Source organism: Genypterus blacodes, unplaced genomic scaffold, assembly GCF_046128005.1.
Source record: "Genypterus blacodes isolate CSIRO-AG114 ecotype Tasmania unplaced genomic scaffold, CSIRO-AGI_Gbla_v1 ptg000015l_1, whole genome shotgun sequence".
Classification (NCBI taxonomy): Eukaryota; Metazoa; Chordata; class Actinopteri; order Ophidiiformes; family Ophidiidae; genus Genypterus; species Genypterus blacodes.
The window spans coordinates 6,715,001-6,733,432 of NW_027466829.1; the positions used below are offsets into that span (position 1 = coordinate 6,715,001).

General features: G+C 47.4%; 1 protein-coding gene across 1 annotated transcript in view; it reads right to left on the minus strand.

Moving 5' to 3' along the window:
• ndrg4 (NDRG family member 4) overlaps positions 1 to 13,687 on the minus strand; it is a 32,875-nt gene extending 19,188 nt beyond the window's left edge. Inside the window, exons 1-3 of the mRNA XM_076140728.1 lie at positions 13,519 to 13,687; positions 3,212 to 3,305; positions 292 to 471 (exon numbers count right to left, since the gene is read on the minus strand). Coding sequence (XP_075996843.1) covers positions 292 to 471; positions 3,212 to 3,292 — 261 coding nt within the window. The 5' untranslated portion in view covers positions 3,293 to 3,305; positions 13,519 to 13,687. The remainder of the gene's footprint in view (positions 1 to 291; positions 472 to 3,211; positions 3,306 to 13,518) is intronic.
• Between the last annotated feature and the right edge of the window lie 4,745 nt (positions 13,688 to 18,432).

An 18,432-nucleotide genomic window follows, 5' to 3' on the forward strand; every position in this document is an offset into this window, starting at 1 on the left:
GTGTAGGACAACCACACAGCTACCATCCAGAACTGATCCCACAGTATTGATTATTGATCATGTGTCCTAAACTAATAAAGAGAGAGATTATTGAAGTGACTGAGGGGAGATTTCAAGGTCAGGAAGTCAGAATTTGGCCTTGGCGTGGGTCAAATTGAGACTCTCTTACTGTTGTACTCTCAAATCTGGCCTAAATGTTTGGCTCTGTTTAGTCCTTCTCAGTTTCCTGTTCTGGGTCCTGCCTGCAGTTCAGTGGTCTGGCTGTTCGGTTCTGGTGGTTCTGGTAGTTACCGGGAGGACCCCGCTGGTCCGACTGCGAGTCTGGCGGAGCCAGTGGCGTGCGAAGGAGTGCCAACGGTGAGGGGGGCGGCTGGGGGGAGTGGGGTTGTTAGGGGGCGCGGCGGGGCTGGTGGGGCTGGTGGGGCTGGCGGGGCAGGGGGGCCCCCCCGACGCCTCCTCTCCTTTATCCTGCTGTGTTGTGAAAGAATAAGCACAATGAGATGGTTACTGCATAGACACCAGGGGCAGAAACATTCCATCATCCAGAACCAAACATCTTCATTAGGATGGAGACTTTGCTGAAACTTTGGAAAGTTTCCAGAGCAAAGTTTCATGCAGAACGTTCATGCGTCTTCTGTTTATGATGCAATGTTCATGGAGAGCTCAGGAATGAAATCAGCCATCCTCCAACACTTTACAGCCACATTCAGGCGATTTTATACCATTTCATGATTTTTGGGAAATGTATATCCAATCACAGTCTCTGAGGTTATAGGAGTTTTTCTGTAAGTTGCTCGAGCTGCAGACTAAAGAGAGAAGGTACCCATGTTACAATAGGATAGAGGTCAGAGGTCAGAGGTCAACATATTAGTCTCCAACTAAACATCTAGCTTCATGTAGAGGAGCTTTAAGAAGCTTTAAGACGTGTTCATGGATCCATAAGGGTCCATTCAAAGACCAAAGACCTGAAGAGAAGAAGAACATCTACACAATGAGACGACTTACAGAGGAACACACACAGTGACTGAGTTTGGGATGTAAAGTTCCTCCAAATATCAGGCTATTATGATAAAATCGCCAGCATCAATCACAGCTGGTCAAAGGTCAAGTTGAAGGTTTCCTTTTCATTTGGTGAAACAGGAAGAGGAGCAGGTTGAGGGATGAGTGATGAAGGACAACCTGTCCCAGCAGAACCTCCCCACAGAGACGCTGCATTCATGTCACATGGAACGACCGTGGAACGCTAGACTTTCTACGGACAGATTCTTAACCACTTAAGCTCGGGGGAAAACAACAACATGTTGTTCAAATGAGCTCATTCTGGCCAGTCAGCATCGCATATAATACAACATGTATTTCTATTAAGAGTTATTATAAGTAAGTGAGGTACAGTAGCTACCCCTCTTCCTTCATATCCCAGTGGACAGGCGGAGTTATGGTCTTTATTTATTTCAGGGATTTCTCGTCCAATTACAAATCTCCACTTTTGTCGTGTTTACAGCTTTAGCGACTTCCAACACCTGCAGGTTCTTGCTGTTGACCATGAGGTGATCTTAGTCGCCTCCAGGTGACTTGAATGCAGCGATATTTCCTGTGAGTGAGCAGCAGTAAAAGTGCTTAAACCACACAGAGATCAACCTTAAAGGAGCTGGAAGAAGAGAGAGGCAGAAGATGAAGACAGTCCAGTCATCTCTGATCAGCCAGTGGAGTCACACAAACATATAACTCCATCGATGCACCGATCGATGTCCTGGATTATTTACGAGCAGCGAGTCGTAATGAGCAGGCCTAATGAACTTGAGCCGATCAATACCAGGATCAGATGTTCATGTTGAGTCCGATGCTCCACTCAGGAGTCTGGGGATGCGGTTAGACGACAGAAACTCTTCAGGACAAATTTATGGAGGACTTGCCACCGCTGATTTGGGCGAAAGTTCAATGTATTTACTCCAAACAAATAACAGGAAACATGCATCACAATGTATGGTGTCCCTGATGGAGGGCCACCAAAATATGGGGGGAGGGAATGGAGATTCACTCAAATACATGAAGACCTGGAAGAGAAAGAGAGAGGGGGAGAGAAAGAGAGAGAGAGAGAGAGAGAGAGGGGGGGGGGGGGAAGAGCAGAAAGAGAGAGGGAGCAGATTGTCTTCTTCTCTTGTGTTACTGTGGATGATGATGATGATGAGGATGAAGAAACTGTGTGTCATTAAATTAAAACAGATTTTGTTTTGCTTCCTCAGCTCATCATCCAAACAGAGAACCTTCTCATGATTCAGACTTTGCATTCAGGATTCCATTTCTTCTTCTGCATCCTCTAACGTGGCAGAAGATGTTTCTCAGGGATTCTTTCCACTAGCCCCTCCCTCTGCCCCGCCCTCCCTCTGCCCCGCCCTCCCTATGTCCTGATACCTAATACTAATTATGACAGAGGTTATAATATGTAAGTGTTCTGGTTCTGTTCCTCTGCCTCCTCCACCTCTCTCTTCTCTTTAGATCAGGTCTCATCCCTTCATTGTGTTGTTGGTCGGGTGGAGTTGCTTTGTTTGCTCCTCCGACGCTGAAGCCATTCCCACAAATGAGCACAAACCAAAACACCAAACACACACCAGAGTTTCACACACGGCACCAACACACCAACACACCAACGACACCAAACACCAACAACACCAACGTTCATGAACACTGATGACAGTCGGCGGGTTTCCATTGAGCGGCGTTTTGCGCAATTTGATGTAACGAAACGATAAAAAACTCAAACTTCTAAAATGGCCTCCAATCTGTCACAATGACGTTTCACACTCGCTTTAGGGGGATTTTGTGAGTCCGTAAAAGTTTAGGATTCAACACGACTGAGCGATGCGACGGGAAGCGTGCCAGACAAACCACGCCCACTTCCTGCCCATGTGATGACAGACAGACCCCCACTACGGATGAAGATTATGCGCAAAGTTGTGAAACATTACAAGCAGGTTATAAGAAGAATGCTGCGTGAGACGATAGAAGAAGAACAAATTAAAGCTACACTCAACGCAACGCTAGAACTTCATCATTTCATGCAAATAAATTAACGTAAATAAAGTTGAACCTTGTCGCCTGAATATAAATACGCCTGTCTATTGCGTAAAACTTGTCAATGGAAGTAGGCTGGTGACGCACAGCACACGTATGGATTCACACACAGGTAACAGCGGCCATGACGCAGACTCACCATGTCCGAGTCCACGCCGCCTCTCTGCTCGGGCAGCAGCGGCTTCTCCTCCGTGAATTGCTGCTCCTTCATCCCTGCCATCCTGGACAGCAACCTGCAGTCGCCATGGCAACACACACACACACACACACACACACACACACACACACACACACACACACACATCTTGGGTCATTTCATCATGCAGGCTTAAAGAGATAAACATTAACCCATTAATGTCTCCTGACAGCTTCAGAAGGATTCAGGTCATTAGCAGATGATTGTTTTTATTTCCTCTCTCGATCTCCTGCTGCATCGATGTTATCAGTAATAAGAAGCTGAAGTTGAATTGTGTCCCTGAAAAATGTTTTGGCATTTTTTTTTCTTACTTCCTTGATAAGGGTTTGTATTTTAATGTCACTGGATTGAGATTGTGTTTGAGGTTCCTAGCCTGTTGATCATCACATATATACAGCATCTGTGCCCCTGGATCACAGGATCAGGTCATCATATGCAGCATCTGACGCTGTGACCTCCTGCATGTGTTTATGTAACACACCCACATTACGAAATAAAGAAGGACTCGCCGTGGGCAGACGAGAGACAAGAGACGAGAGACGAGAGACGGAGTCAAGATGGAGATCTGTTTGTCTACAAAGTCGCTCCGCCTCATCAGATGATTAACTGCTAAAAGCTAAATCCACCCCCACACACCAGAGCGCCGTGAAACCAGCCGCAGAGCTTCAGATCGACCTCCGCTCGCTCGCTCGGCCTCCGCTTGTTTGTTTGATATCTGAACGACATCCCGATGTTCCCGTCCATGCAGCAGGGACGCCATCAGCTGATCACGTCCTCCCACGTCTCGTCTCTCTGTTTGTGTTTGGCAGTCAGAAGGTTTCCAGCGTTTCTGTCACATTGGCTCCTCACATCCTGCAGGAAGAGGATCCTCGTTCTGGTCCAGTTTGTGTTCCAGACGATTTGGAGCTAAAACGTTTCCCACTTCCTCCTCGAAAACGATCCATGGAGCGTCTGTCGCACAAATCTCCATAAATGAATCTAAATGAAATGATCTCACTGTACGCAGTGTGTGTGGAAGAAAATCGTGATATCCATCGTGTAAAGTCCATCGTGTAAAGTTCCCACATTAGACCTCACATAGAACGACACAGCTGATTAACAATCGGGACACAAAATGATGTCACAGCCACAAACAAAGACACAAACTCTGAACTATACGTGGGCCAGAGCCAAGAACTCATCTCTTCCTCCTCTTCCTCTTCTTCCTCCTCCTTGAGTGCTTTGTCAACGGTGTGAGCGTTGGACGTGTGACCTCTGTGAGGACGCTGATGCCTTCGTCGTCTCGGAGCGTAACAGTCTGTGACATGAGTCTGGTGGCAGCTGTGGCTGTGACCATAATCAACTTCTCAATAAGAAGTTTGTATGTTTGTTGTTCATCCAATGGAAACACAAACGACTCCTGAGCTCAGCTGTGGAGTTTACAGTCGTGAGAGTAAACGCGTTCCTCTTCGTCTCTAATCCATCACTGATGTTTGGCACTATTTATCAAACTCTCCACTCTTCTTCTTTTCCACTCTCTTCCCTCCTCTCACGTCTTCTTCATCTCTGTGACATTTGTGTCTCTCTTCTTCTTCTTCTTTCTGTCTTTCACACCATCTCATCCCCTCTCTCACCTCGCTCAACCTTACCTTTACCCCCCTCTTCCTCGCCGTCTCTGTGCTTATGTAAGATGGCTGCTGAAATCAATTACCGTTGTATTATAGCGGCTATATTTGGCCCGCTGACGCCGCCGCCACCACCGCCGCTGCTGCTGCTGGAAACACGCGGGCGCCATCCTCAGCTGATTTAATGCTGCGTCTTCAAACTTCAGCGTCTCTGCTGAAGTTGTTTGCATTGTGTGTGTGTGTGTTCCTCCCTGATGGATGTCTGTGGGGTCGTTATCCAACAAACACTCTAAATTTCCATGTGGTTTGTTTATAGTACGTCTGTCACTGAATTGGCGAAGCTTCAAATGCTGAGGAGGTGTGAGCTCTGAGGGGTCGTAGGAGCTCTAGAGACCTGGAGGTACTCAGGGACAAGTGCATTTAGAGTTTGGTAGCTTGAGAGTAGAAGAGGCGGAGGAACAGAGCAGCGGCTCAAACGGCTGCAGCGACTCTGAGCCAGTCCAGTTTTTGTAGACGGACATAAGAACTCTCTGCTGGATTTAATGATTATTTTTTAAATCGTTTTTATCCTCTTTAATGCGTGGAGCTCAGCTTCAGCCTGAACGCCGTGTACGAGGCTGCAGAGGAAGCTTTAGGAGGAAAGACTTGATTTAATGGAAACACCTGAATGAAGGATTTACTGTTGCGTAATGAGGAATATTGAAATTGTTCAGCAGGTTTGAGGCGTTCATGTTGATATTATTACAGAATTGTGACTTAAGCTGCACTTGGATGAAGCCGAGGCTTTAAACTGTCTTTAGTTTGATGGTGAGAGTGAAAGGAGCTCAGCGTGTAAACATGAGAGACACGTTTATGTCTCTGTCTCATTTCCTCTTCTTCTTCGTTAGAACATGATCTGATCATCTTCGTCCTTCTCTCCACAGCGAAGAGGCAAACTTCAAAGCCCCTCTTCATCTCTCACCCAGCCGTCGTCACAGAGTCTGTGGGAGGGAAATTATTTACGAGCCTGTTTTCCGTTTTCTTCGCCCTTTAGGGGAGAAAAAGCTTTTTCTTTTCACCTTTTGTTTTTTTTTTGCTCCTGCTGCAGGTTGTTGGAGAGCAAAGTGGATTTCTGCTCTTTTCTCTCTTTTCTTTTCTCCACCTCCTTCACTTTTTACTCCTTTAGTTCTGCCCAGACGGGGTTGCTATGACAACCGAGCTCTGTCCCATCAGGTCTGGCTCACCTTCTCTTCTCTGCTGTTTTTACATCACACACACACACACACACACACACACACACACACACACAGGGAAGTCTTAAGCCTCACCCTCGTCTCCTCAGTCGTCCTGTGTGTCTCTCGCCGTCTTCTCGCTCTGCATCCTGTAGATTTGCATTAAATGTGGATCTTACAGTCACAGTTTGATTCAACGTCTCGCCGTTTGTAATCTGTGTGCCGTTGTGCCGCAGGCGGGGCAGATGGCGGCGAGGCACATGAGGTCTCTGCTCAGTAATCAGCTCTGTGGCCGATCCACTGACCCTTCGTTTCCCAAACATCCTGCGGTCCGTCGGCCTCAGGCGTTCATCAGAGCGCTCGGCTCGGCTCAGTGCAGCGACTCAGCCCTGAGCAAAACCTGCTGAGGCGAATCCTTATCTTACCGTCCCAGATTAATGTGTGCGCCACCTTTGGAAAACGCTGAGTATCGTTTTGAGCCCCATTTTACATTTCTGATGCGACCACGATCCACAACTGTGCTATGTTTAGGTTCAGACAGACTGAGCTGCAGAAACAGAAACACCGCCGTGTTCTGGACTGAAGCTCAGCAGAGTCATGTTGAGATTCTGTATCTTTACCTATACTAACCAGCTACCTGAAAGCTGATTTGCTCTGATCAAATTCGACTTAAATTCTGGAAACAACCAGGAAACCAAACACAAGACCTTGAGTCCTACGTAACCATGGAGACACAAAGTCTGTTTACATTCCATTCTGAGTTTTCAGCCAATCACAGTGGACATCTTGATGAGGTCCTGAGTGTCTAAGAGTGTGTTTGCATGTAAACACAGACAGAGAAAGTGACGCTGGCACCAAACTGTCTCTCTTCTTCTTTCTGTCTTTCACACCATCTCATCCTCTCTCTCCCCTCGTCTGTGACTTCTGTGCGTTCCTGTGTGACTGTAACGTACAGTAGAGAGAAAAGCTTCCTGTCAGACTGCAAATCCATCAGGGGAAGCATCTGATCTATACCATCGCCTGATCAATACCCGGAAAGTGGGACAGCACACACAGAGACGCTGAGGAGACAGAGGACGACAGAGGACAAATCAGTCAGGAAGCAGAAAGGCTAGGAGGGGGGATAGCTACTGTCCTGACCCAAAAGGAAGCCCCCCCATGAAAGCCTGGGAAAAGTTTGGGCTTCACATTAAAACAAATCTGCTCTGTCATGGTTGATGTGCAGGCCTCATAAATCCTCTCTACAGTCAAATAAATTCTTAACCTCTGGATCCCTGATAAACACCAAACGCACTTAGTGGTCGATTCAAACGCCGTGAGGCTGCAAGGTGACTCACTCCGGTCAAGTGCATTCATCAGACACATGGCCGCCACACTTCAAAGGAGATAACAACCTTTCCCTCACTCCCTCTCCTACCCACTCTTCCACCCACTCCTCCTCCTCTTCACCAAGATCACAGACCGCCATTGCCGTCCAGAATAAAGAGCTGGAGAAAGAGGAGAGACTAATAAACTACAGGGGGAAAAGGACACCGGAGCGCCAGGTCACTGTGCTGACACTGCAGGTGGACTGAAGCCAGAGGAGCTGGAGGTGGAAAGAAGAAATACAGTCCTGCTCCAAACACCACTAACAGACTTTTGACCAAGATAAGAAAACGTACAGCATCGGAGTGGAAACAGGAATTGGTCGCAGTTTCTCCGGGGAGCTACTTATTGTTCAAGACGCAAACCCCATGTGAGATCTTTGTAATTATTATATAACACACACCCGGAGCACTGGACCTAAACCAACCCACAAACTCAACAGAGTGCAAAAAGCGCTGCCCCCTCGTGGTGGTGCTGTTTTATGCGGCTGACCCACTTGCTGAACTCTCAAACAAGTCGAAGGTATGAATAAATTGGATACATATGCACATAGACCTGAGATCACATTAAACTGATGGTATAAATGTGTCGCCATGCCGACTCCTCACACACCTTCACCCAAAACAGAAGGACCATCACCACAAAATCAACAACAGCCCCACTTACAAACACTAACGCTTAAAATCACTGTTAGGAACTCGGCTCCTCTCACCGTCTCAAGTGTAATTTTTCGTTATTTATAGCTGCCGAGTGTCTGAAGGAGCCCAGCTCATTGGCAGAAAGGAGGATTTAATATTTACTATCAGCTATCAGCTCCAGACCCAAACCCTCAGCTGTGCTTCTCTGCTTCCTCCTTATTAGAGCATTAGAGCTGCCAGAGCTTTGGGGAAAAAGCATTTAAGAAAACAACTTAAAAACACTCCTAAGAAAAGCTGCGTTCTTTCATAATCTGTGTGTGTGTGTGTGTGTGTGTGTGTGCTGGTTCAAGAGGTGGGTTACGGATCCATCCAGAACTGATCACACAGTATTTATTATTGATTTACATTCAGATCTCCTACACTAATGAAGAGAGAGATCATTCAGGTTACTATGGGAACTTTACAAGGTCAAGAGGTCAGATTATAGAAGTCAAATGTAGACAGCGATGCAGGTCTTGGTTGTTATGGTGATTTGCAGAGATGTTCGGCCTCTGAGTTCTTAGCATCGATTAGCATTCGGCTTCTTCTTCTGTTGTTTCTCAGGACGGCTGTGTCGTCTCCTGCATCAACCTTTAATTCCGTGTTCACCGCTGACAAAACATCGTCTCTTACACATTCAGGCTGCTTGGTCGAAATCAAAAATTCAGCTGTGTTCCTGAACGCTTGGCTGCACTGCTCAGACAGCGAGACGAAGAGCGAGACGTGATGGCAAACAGGTTCATGTCACAGGGAAGTGTTTGTTATTCAGAGTATTTGGCTTGTGTCAGAATGTGAAACAATGTTGATCACTAGTGAACATGGTGAACACGGCCGCTGCCAACCCTCACCTGGCAGCCACACGGTCTGTGCTCTATTCACTGATGCTCACACACTCTGACGTATCACTAACTGGCTCAGGCTGAATGGCACAGTTGGATCATCCGGCATCGCCACCAAACGTCCATTCTGGTGTTTGTGTTTCTGTGGTCCGCCCACGGCGCCGCCAGGTCGCTGCCAGCAGGCCAGATGGGCGGACAGTGTGTGTCCACCAGCAGCATACTGGCGGGAGGGGGGAAGCGTTCGCCGGACTCCTTCCTGATCCGAGCGGAGAGCCAGATATGGAGGAGCAAAGCTCAGTGGAGCGAGCGGAGGCTTAGCGCACATGTAGCCTCATGACAGCGTTCGCTTTGTTTTAGGTGTCGTTATTAATGAAGACTGATCAGGAGAGAACACATGGGGCATCGCCAGGAGAGCCGAGCCTTCCTACTGTAACGTTTCATGTGTAAACACATCAGGCTTTACTGCAACAGCCTTAAATATTTGATATTATTTGATGGCGGCAATTGTAATGACACTATATTGCGTTACAGACGAGACACTGTTGCACTTGGCTGTCTGCACATGTGTAGTCAGACGATAAAGCGCTCAGCAGCAGCCGATCCTTCATTCAGACGACCTGCATGACAGCTTCAGCGTGTGGAGATGCACTGCAGCACAAAGGTTGCGTCCCTGGCAGAGGGTTGTGAGCTTCAGGAGGAGATAAGGAGTCACACCATCGCTTCTATTTTTAGCCCAGGAATCCGATCCGTCTGTGGTTGTGCACCATCATGTTCCATTTCAGCCGCACTTCATATTTCCTAACGCATTTCCTATGTGTGGATGGAAACATTCCCTCCCATTATTTAATAATCAGCCGCTCGTCTTGAGGGAACAACACTAAACCGCCGCCGGGCTGCTGCCACTGCGACGTGTTGTCCTCCATTTTAACAGGCGTCTTCCATTAGTGACCACACAGCGGCAGAGCACAGACATCATCAGACGCACATACTGATCATGCCAGACTACAAACCCTGCTGGATCTAACCCATGGTACAGAAATGTGACGTGCTGATCTCTGCATTGCTGCTCTACAGCCTTTGATAAAGGATTGGCAGAGGAAGCAATGATGAAGCTGCGGCTGCGGCTCGGCCCGTGTTTGGAAAACGTTCCATCTTAAGAAACTGGAGAAGAGTGATGATATTTCACGTCCTCTCACAGCTTCTGAGGGACAAATCTCATTTTGTTTCATGGAGACTCATTAATCAAGATCATCCATATCAGCAAACAACCGCTGACGTGCCGAGTCCATACGCTCTGACTCCTGACTGACTCAGACAGCAGCACAAGGAGAGGACCCAGATGGCATCGCAAAGTTGATGGGTGACAGTTATATAAACACACACACACACACAGAAAGAGAGAGAGAAGCAAATGTGTGTGTGAGATGACAGGCCATGCTCTGGTGCTTCATTATTGTCCAATAGAATCTATTATCTAACAACCACCTTGAGTGACATCTAATGTGTCTGTGAGTCACAAAACTCACCAACCAACACGACGTGCACACACACACACACACACACACACACACGTTTATGTCTACCTCTACCATATCTCCAGCATTTTGGAGACCACCGTTACCGTAACGACCCCCGTACGCCTCAGGCACAGCACGGCTACAACATGTGAAGCTCCTCCCACTGTTACATACTTCAATAAATGTATTACAATAACTCCATTTATCATCTTTCACACAGCAGGTGGACTCCTCGACCTGCCGCCATCTTGTACTCATTCCTTTTGCATAATTCATTCTTCTTCTTCTCCATTCACCCTAAATGACGCCTTTCGGCTGCGTTCATGCATTTTCTCGGCCAGCTGCTGAATGAGTATGAGGAGCGCTGAATGGAGCGATGGACTGGAATGCCACAGAGAGGTCAACACAGGCAGGGGGAGCGGGGACACCTGTATGTGTGTGTGTGGCACGGGACAGGAGCTTCACCGTCCTACGTACATGGTCTGCAGGAGGCTCTGTGGAACCGTGCAGCCAGCCAGAGGAGGGACCTTCCAAAACAATCCAGGCCCCATCTAGCAGCAGGTATGAAAAGATACAAGAGACAAGATGGAGCTGTACTGGGGTTGGTGCATTGGAGGTGCAGAGGCAAAGAAAAATCACATAGACTTCATGCAGAATAACAACAAACTACACAAAAAACTACACAGGAAACCGGAGGAGACGGGAGAGAAGGATGGAGGTTAATGTGATGACGCAACATTCTAATAGTCTCAGGAAAGCTCTGATCAAACAGAGTGAGATACTTGTTCAGGCCTGGGCCTTATGGATCCATGAACACGTGACCTTTGAACCTGGAGCCTCTAACTTTGTGGAGGGCAGAACTTCTATCTTTAAGCTGTAGATGAAACAACAACATGGATCCATTAAAGACCTCCAGACCTGAAGAGAAGCACAAACATCTCCACACTGATAGAGGAACACAGAGTTCAGCTGTAAAGTGCTGTTGTATCACTTTAGCAGTAACCTGTTGCCTCTTTTAAAGCTCCATGATTCTGATCTACAGGTTAACTCGAGCGTCACCTTTGTAGACAAGAGTGTGACGGGAAAATCACATCGTTCAGATTTGTGGGTTTCCCCTCCAAGTGGCCGTGGTTACAGCTACTAATTAGAGAGACGTCGAGCAATGAAGGAGTTAATCAGCATGCCAGAACGCTGCTCGCTCGCTCACTCGGCCCGTCACTCGCTTGCTGCGCCGGCCTCCATTGTTTAGCTGTTGAAAATGCCAGCAGGCTGGAGGGGAGGGGGGGCGTAGTTCAGGGTGGTGGAGGGGTTGTTAGGAATTCCAAAGAGAATAAATTCTGTTTTTCCACTGCTGCTGAATCCAAACGGGCCCTTGTGAACACAGCCCCGGTGCTGCTGGGCGGCGATGTGAGGAGGAAGCAGAGGCGCACAGAATATTAATTTCTTCTTTGTACTCGCGATGGTCGAGTCAAAGCCGCTTCACACCGCCGGCATCAGCGGAACAGAAAGTGCTGAAGAGAGTTTGACTTGGGTTCATGGGTTGAATCTTCCCAGGCGTTTGAGTGAAGCTTCAGTTTGAGGCTCCGTGTTCACAGGTTACAGCTCTGCACCCAACTTTAAAGTTGGAGAGGAGTCTGAATATAAGAGAGGATGAAAACGTATTCCTCACAGACTGAATAAGCATTTCAGTCTGCCACAAAGCTCGGAGCAGGATGGCAGCGCTCGATGCTTCAGTTCACGACTCGCCACCAGTCGCCAAAAAGCCTCAAGTCCAAGTCAGTCAGGCGTGTCAAAGTCAAGTCTGTGTGAAGTCAGCACATGGTGACCACAGGTGGAGCTCCTCCATTCCTCACTGCATCTACACCCTTCAGTGGGACGTCAGGTGGCGCTGCTGTGCTTCAGGTTCGGTTTGGGTTCAAACACACAAACGTATCCGTTCATGCAGACGTTTTTGGGTCCCATTCTTCTGTAAGGAGGAATCGGCGTGCTCCTTCACTGGAAGCTCTGCAGCCTTCCATTGCTTTTCCAATACAGTAAATCAGCCACCAGCGCCAACAAACGCACCTGCGGCACCTCAGCCTGCACTAAACTGCATCAACCTTTACGACCTGCAGACTCATCAGCAACCAAACCTGATGTCACCGCCGTCTGCTCTGCTCTTACTAACATCGAGGTTCTTCATCGTCACTGCACAAAGAAATGTTTCCTCTGCGTGGAACCAACCTGAGGTCAATGCACTGGCCAAGCAACGATGCAAAGACAGCTTAGTGTCTTGATCCACAGATATCGTTGTAAATAGTCAGCTAGTTAAAGAGTGTTGCTAGCTAGCGTTAGTTCTACCAAGCAAGCTAACGTGAATGAATGTGGGGAGGACAGAGAGACGAACCCCGATGTGACCAGACGTCCCTGTTAAAGAGCACATGCACCGGTTCTTCGCCGCCCCGTGTTTTAGTTCACTCCCCTTGCTCGCCGCATGTTAGCTACCGATCTTAGCGCCAACATCTGTGATATACAGAGCGAGTTTCTGTACAGACTGCAGCCTCGACGTTTACAAGACAGGAGGGGGGGAAAAACACAATGAAAATAAGAGTCCAGACAAAATCCACGTAGTTTTCTTTGGCCGTTTTTGTTTGAATTTGGTGAGGCAACAATGTGCGACTGTGCAACAGGCGTGGAACATCGTTTAAATACAACCTGTCAACATCCTATTCACAGCAATGCAGAGGCTGGAGAGGGACATGGACATGAGTGTGTGTGTGTGTACGCGCGTTTTGACACAAAGTACAAAGCCTCAGCAGCAGGATTCACACACACATTTAGCCAAAATCCGGTCCTGGTTTTAATGTTCTCTTAATCCTCTGTGGTCGCCGACGGGAAAATAGCCGCCAGATAAAGAGGAAGGCTTCACTGAGCTCCTGATGCTCCTCAAAGAGTTTTAGGATATCTGCTTCACACACACACACACACGTTGTCAGACATCAATGATGCCACCCTGTTGAATGATGTCATGCTCCAGAGAAATAAAGCTTTACTGTACCTGTGGTTCAGCTCTGAGTCTCCAGTCGGTAACAGTCTGGGCGGGTTAATCGTGTTTTCTGTCTCAGTGTGCGTGTGTGTGTGTGTGTGTGTGTGTGTGTGTGTCCCTCAGGCTGCTGAGGACTGAAAGAGCGAATGTCACCGAGTCTGTACGTGTGCGTGTGTGTGTGTGCACTAGACGGGCAGAGAGGAGAGACAGGGAGAGAGAGGGAGAGAGAGGGAGAGGGTGGTGGCGTCTCTATCTCCCTCCCCTAGCTGATGATAAACAGAGAGCACGTGGGTTCACCGATGACGCAGCTGCGAGAAACAAGCAGAGGGGAGACAAAAGGAGAGCAAACCAGGAGACGAGATGCTGATGGAGGTGAAATGAGGAAAGGAGATGAGGAGTGAGACGAAAGGAAAGGAAATGGGGTCGATGCTGTGTGTGTGTGTGTGTGTGAGCTGGTCTATTTGTTGAAAACAGGACGTGCAGCTCTGTGTCGGTCGAGCTTTCACACATTTTTTGAGAACGCGCCTGTGTAAAGAGAACACACTAGACTGAAGAAGATGAAGGAGAAGAAGAAGAATACATTAACCATCATATTAGAGTCTAACATGTACATTTGAGAAGCGTTTCCTACTGTAAAGTGTGCGGTTGCTATCGTGTATGGGGTGGTTGCTAGGGCGGTTGCTTTGTATTGAGTATGACTCCATCAATGAGGTCAGCTTCTACATTCGGACATGTGTGTAATCTGAATGAGAGTCAGGAAGGGAAAGCAGTTATAGATATGAAGTCTTTCACATAACGACCTGAAGGTGCAGAAGGTTCTGATGGTTCTTTGGCCACGCCCGCAAGTAAACACATGACTCATGCAGTGTGACTCAGGTCAAAGTGTTTGAGGCACATCTGTGATAAATGATGACTCGTGTAGAGACAGAAACGTAACGTCGTCTCATTTCAACATTTTACACACAACATTCATTCGTTTGACCCAGAGGCTAACAGAGCATCTCAGGCTCCAATCAATCAATAATCACTCACCGATCAGAACTGGCCCGTCAGTGACGCCATCCGCCTCCGAACTGCTTCAAAGACAAGACGGAGACACGACGACGTTCAGTCTTTGCTGTTCCGTCCGTTAGACTGACTGAGCTGAGCGTTTCCTGTCTCTCCCCACACGCAGAACATCAACGCCATCTGAGCGCCATGTTGGTTCTTCGGTGGAGGTCAGAGTTCAGGTGAAAGGTCTGTTTGCCATGACGGTGCAGAAAAAGATCAATCAGGTGTTTTAAGCCAATCAAGCCAAGTCCTAATGAAACACTCCTGATGGCGCTAATCAGGAGTTAACAGGAATCAGCCTACTGAGCCTGAGCAGCTGCCAGGGCTCGACTGAGACCGGAGCCACATCTGATATCGCACAACTGATGTAAGCTAAGCTACATTTACATCAGTTGTACCAACCACCTTTGGTCCACACGAGGCAGAACAGTGCCGGGGTAGCTTGACTAGCTTGACGTCTGTGGAGCCACCAGCCAGTCTTCTCCTGTGGTTCAGTCACAAAGCTAAGCAAAAACAATCCAGTCTTTATTTGGAGCTTATAACAAAGCTCAGTCACTCATTCAGTCATGCAGTCACTCACTCACTCACTCACTCACTCCCTCACTCAGCCAGTTTGCAGAGTAATGGGCTGGTGAGTCACAATAATAAGAATAACAGTGTTAGCTCAGCGTCTCTGGGGTCTCTGGGTTGAGGTGGCAGTGGGTGGGGGGGCATGGAGGTTGGCTTTGTGACGGGAACATGCAGAGTTTAAATCCCTGCCTGTGAGCTTCAGCAATTTCTATTTCTGTGGTCATTTGTCTCTGTGTGCGATTACGTTTGCAAAGGACAGACACCATCACGATAAAAGTGTGTGTCAGGGAGAAGCTCTGCAGGGACTTTAGGGTGTATGAGTGTGTGAGTCAGCGGCTGGGACTGGAACTGGTTCAGTCTGACTCAGTTGGTTTGAGCAGGTCTGAACTCTCCTCATACATACGCTGCTGACAGAATGCATGTACTGTATATGCGATGCCATGGTTCCTTACACTACAGGCAGATGATGCTGTGTTGAGTCCATGTAAACGTGGTGTGTGTAAGAGGCTGCAGTGTGTGAGTGTGAGAGCTGCAGTCAGATGGTTGTGTGGTTGAAGCCGCCCGTGAGAACAAGAGGACCAAGGAAGTCCAACTCGCCAGGCGCTGAACAAGACAATTAGCAGACTTTGATCTGAAAGCTTTAAGCGAGTGTCGGTACGTATCAGATGATTCTGGTGATGTGGACTCGGCTGCTGCTGGCTGTCAGCTGGATCTGATCCGTCGCCCTTCAGAGCTCCAACATTCCCAGAGGAAAGGCGTAAACACACACACACACACACACACGCTGCAGCTCACCGTCTGCACATCCACGTGGATGTTTCTCAGCCAAAGACAGTAACTCAGCCATTAGCCCTCCGGATCAAACACAACATTGTTATCAGGAGAATCTGGTGTTTGGAGCTTCCTTACCTGTTTCAGTGTAAATCAAGTCTTTTCTCATAAAGTTAGAGATATTCTACAGACACTTTTTGACACATTTTGCATTATATTACTTTCATATTTTCACTATCACACTGGATTATTGGACTTTATAGAATGACATCATAACCATATCACACCATGTTGTACTTGTAAGGTATTTTATTTGTATTCTATAATCTGTTGTCTACATTAATATGTGATTGTATGACTCATCACAGGTCTTCTTGTATATATGGGTATGAATCAGCTTTCATATTTATTCAGTCAGCCTCTCTTAACACCTGACTCTCCCATCCATCTTATGGTTGTCATGGTTACAAAGCTGGATACTTTTCAAATACAGAACATTTTCATTCTGTAACTTCTGACTGGGTTAAAAAAAAATTCAATTAGACAGAAAACCAACCAGCATCCAACATGAAGCATCTTGGCGTGAATACAGCACAGTATATAGTACTATAGTATACAGTACTACAGTATAAAGTACTATAGTATACAGTACTACAGTATAAAGTAGATTAGTATACAGTACTATAGTATAAAGTACTATAGTATACAGTACTACAGTATAAAGTACTATAGTATACAGTACTATAGTATAAAGTACTATAGTATACAGTACTACAGTATAAAGTACTATAGTATACAGTACTACAGTATAAAGTAGATTAGTATACAGTACTATATTATAAAGTAGATTAGTATACAGTACTATAGTATAAAGTAGATTAGTATACAGTAATACAGTATAAAGTAGAATAGTATACAGTACTATAGTATATCTTCTGTTACTCTGCCGCCTATTTTGTACTCTCGTCTGCCTGCCACCTGCTACAGATAATGAAGTAGAGCTCTCAGTGAGCTGCCCCACTCACACACACACACACACATGCTGCTCCTGTGCCAGTGTGTGTGTGTGTTTGGGGGGAGATAATACTCATTTGGCGAGCATAGCGTGGGCGTCAATAATCCTCACACCTCATCGCCGAGACGTGGCTGATGCTGCGGCGGCGCTTCGCCTCCAACGCTCGCTCTCGTCTTCTCCTCCCCAACGCCTCTCCCTTATTCTCTCGTCCTCCCTGACATCTACTCTCTCTCTCTCTCTCCCCCTGGCGTCTTTGTTCTCGCCTCTTTAACAGCTCTTTCCCTTCTCCACCCCTGCTGGTCTCATCCCTTCTTCTTCTTCCTCTTGGACAGGAACACAAAAGGAGGTGAAAACATAATGGAGACACAGGAAGCTTCTCATACTTTGTCCAAACAGTATATTAGAAACTAAACCCTTGGAGATCCCAAAGAAAAGGTTATAGGGGGCTGATAAACATTTAATTTGCAAAAACAGTAAACAGATTTGGTACATTGGTGTTACAGTTACCTACAGGAAGTCTGAATGTACTGGTCTATTCTAAACCTGAACCCCTCAAAAGCTGAACCTGTCTGTGTTACTGACCGGCATCAGGCGTCACCTGAGGTTCATGAGAAACACAGATATTCGAGGATGTGATTCTTATGAAGAAGACAGCCGCCACTTCTCTTCCTGCTCTGTGTTCAACAGCGCCCCCTGCTGTATAGGAGACTCATTCAAATAACGTCAACGCAAACACTCATGGTTTGACTTTTGTCCACTTTTTCAAGAGGATCACCTTTAAACAGAGCAAACCTGAACACACGGTGATCAGGCGTGCATCCAACATCTCACTCAGCTTCCTGTGTCCGCGGGGCTCAGATGGCGTGATGAGCTCCATCTTGAACATACGAGCTCACATATGTATAAAGGGACATCCCGTCACATTGAGCTCTGACGCTCGTTTCATTACAGCTGGAACTCGGTGGTTTGTTTCTGAAGGTGAATCTCCTCATTACCGTCTGATTGTTCCTCTCTGCAGGCAGACCTATTTCAGACACGTCAGTGTGTGTGTGTGTGTGTGCTGGTGGGGAGTCTGAGCCGAGGGTTTGGCCAAAGCAAAGGGCAGAGCGAGGGCGAGCGTCCAGGAAGCTGACACACAAGACACTAATGCCGCCTCTGGCTTCTGTCTACTTTAAGGGCCTCTGACATTTGGTATTTGTTCAGCGGCCATTTGTGTGCGATAAAACGCAGAGGAGCCCAGTGCTTCGTCTCCCTCCCTCCCTCCCTTTGTTTGGTGACTTTAATGCCCATTGAACGCTGCTCTCTCTCTCTCTCATTACACGCATGCATCTCCGTGTGGTGGAGTCGTCCTTGCGAGTCGCCTTGTCACTTTCTGAGACGAAGTGCAGGCGGCTTCTATTCTGAGCGTCGCAACACAAACACAGCAGACGATTAACGTTTCATCATCATCCTCACTGGAGCAGAACCTGTGCCAATCACTCTTGGCCCTGAACACATCGCAGGCCCGACCCCACCGGCCC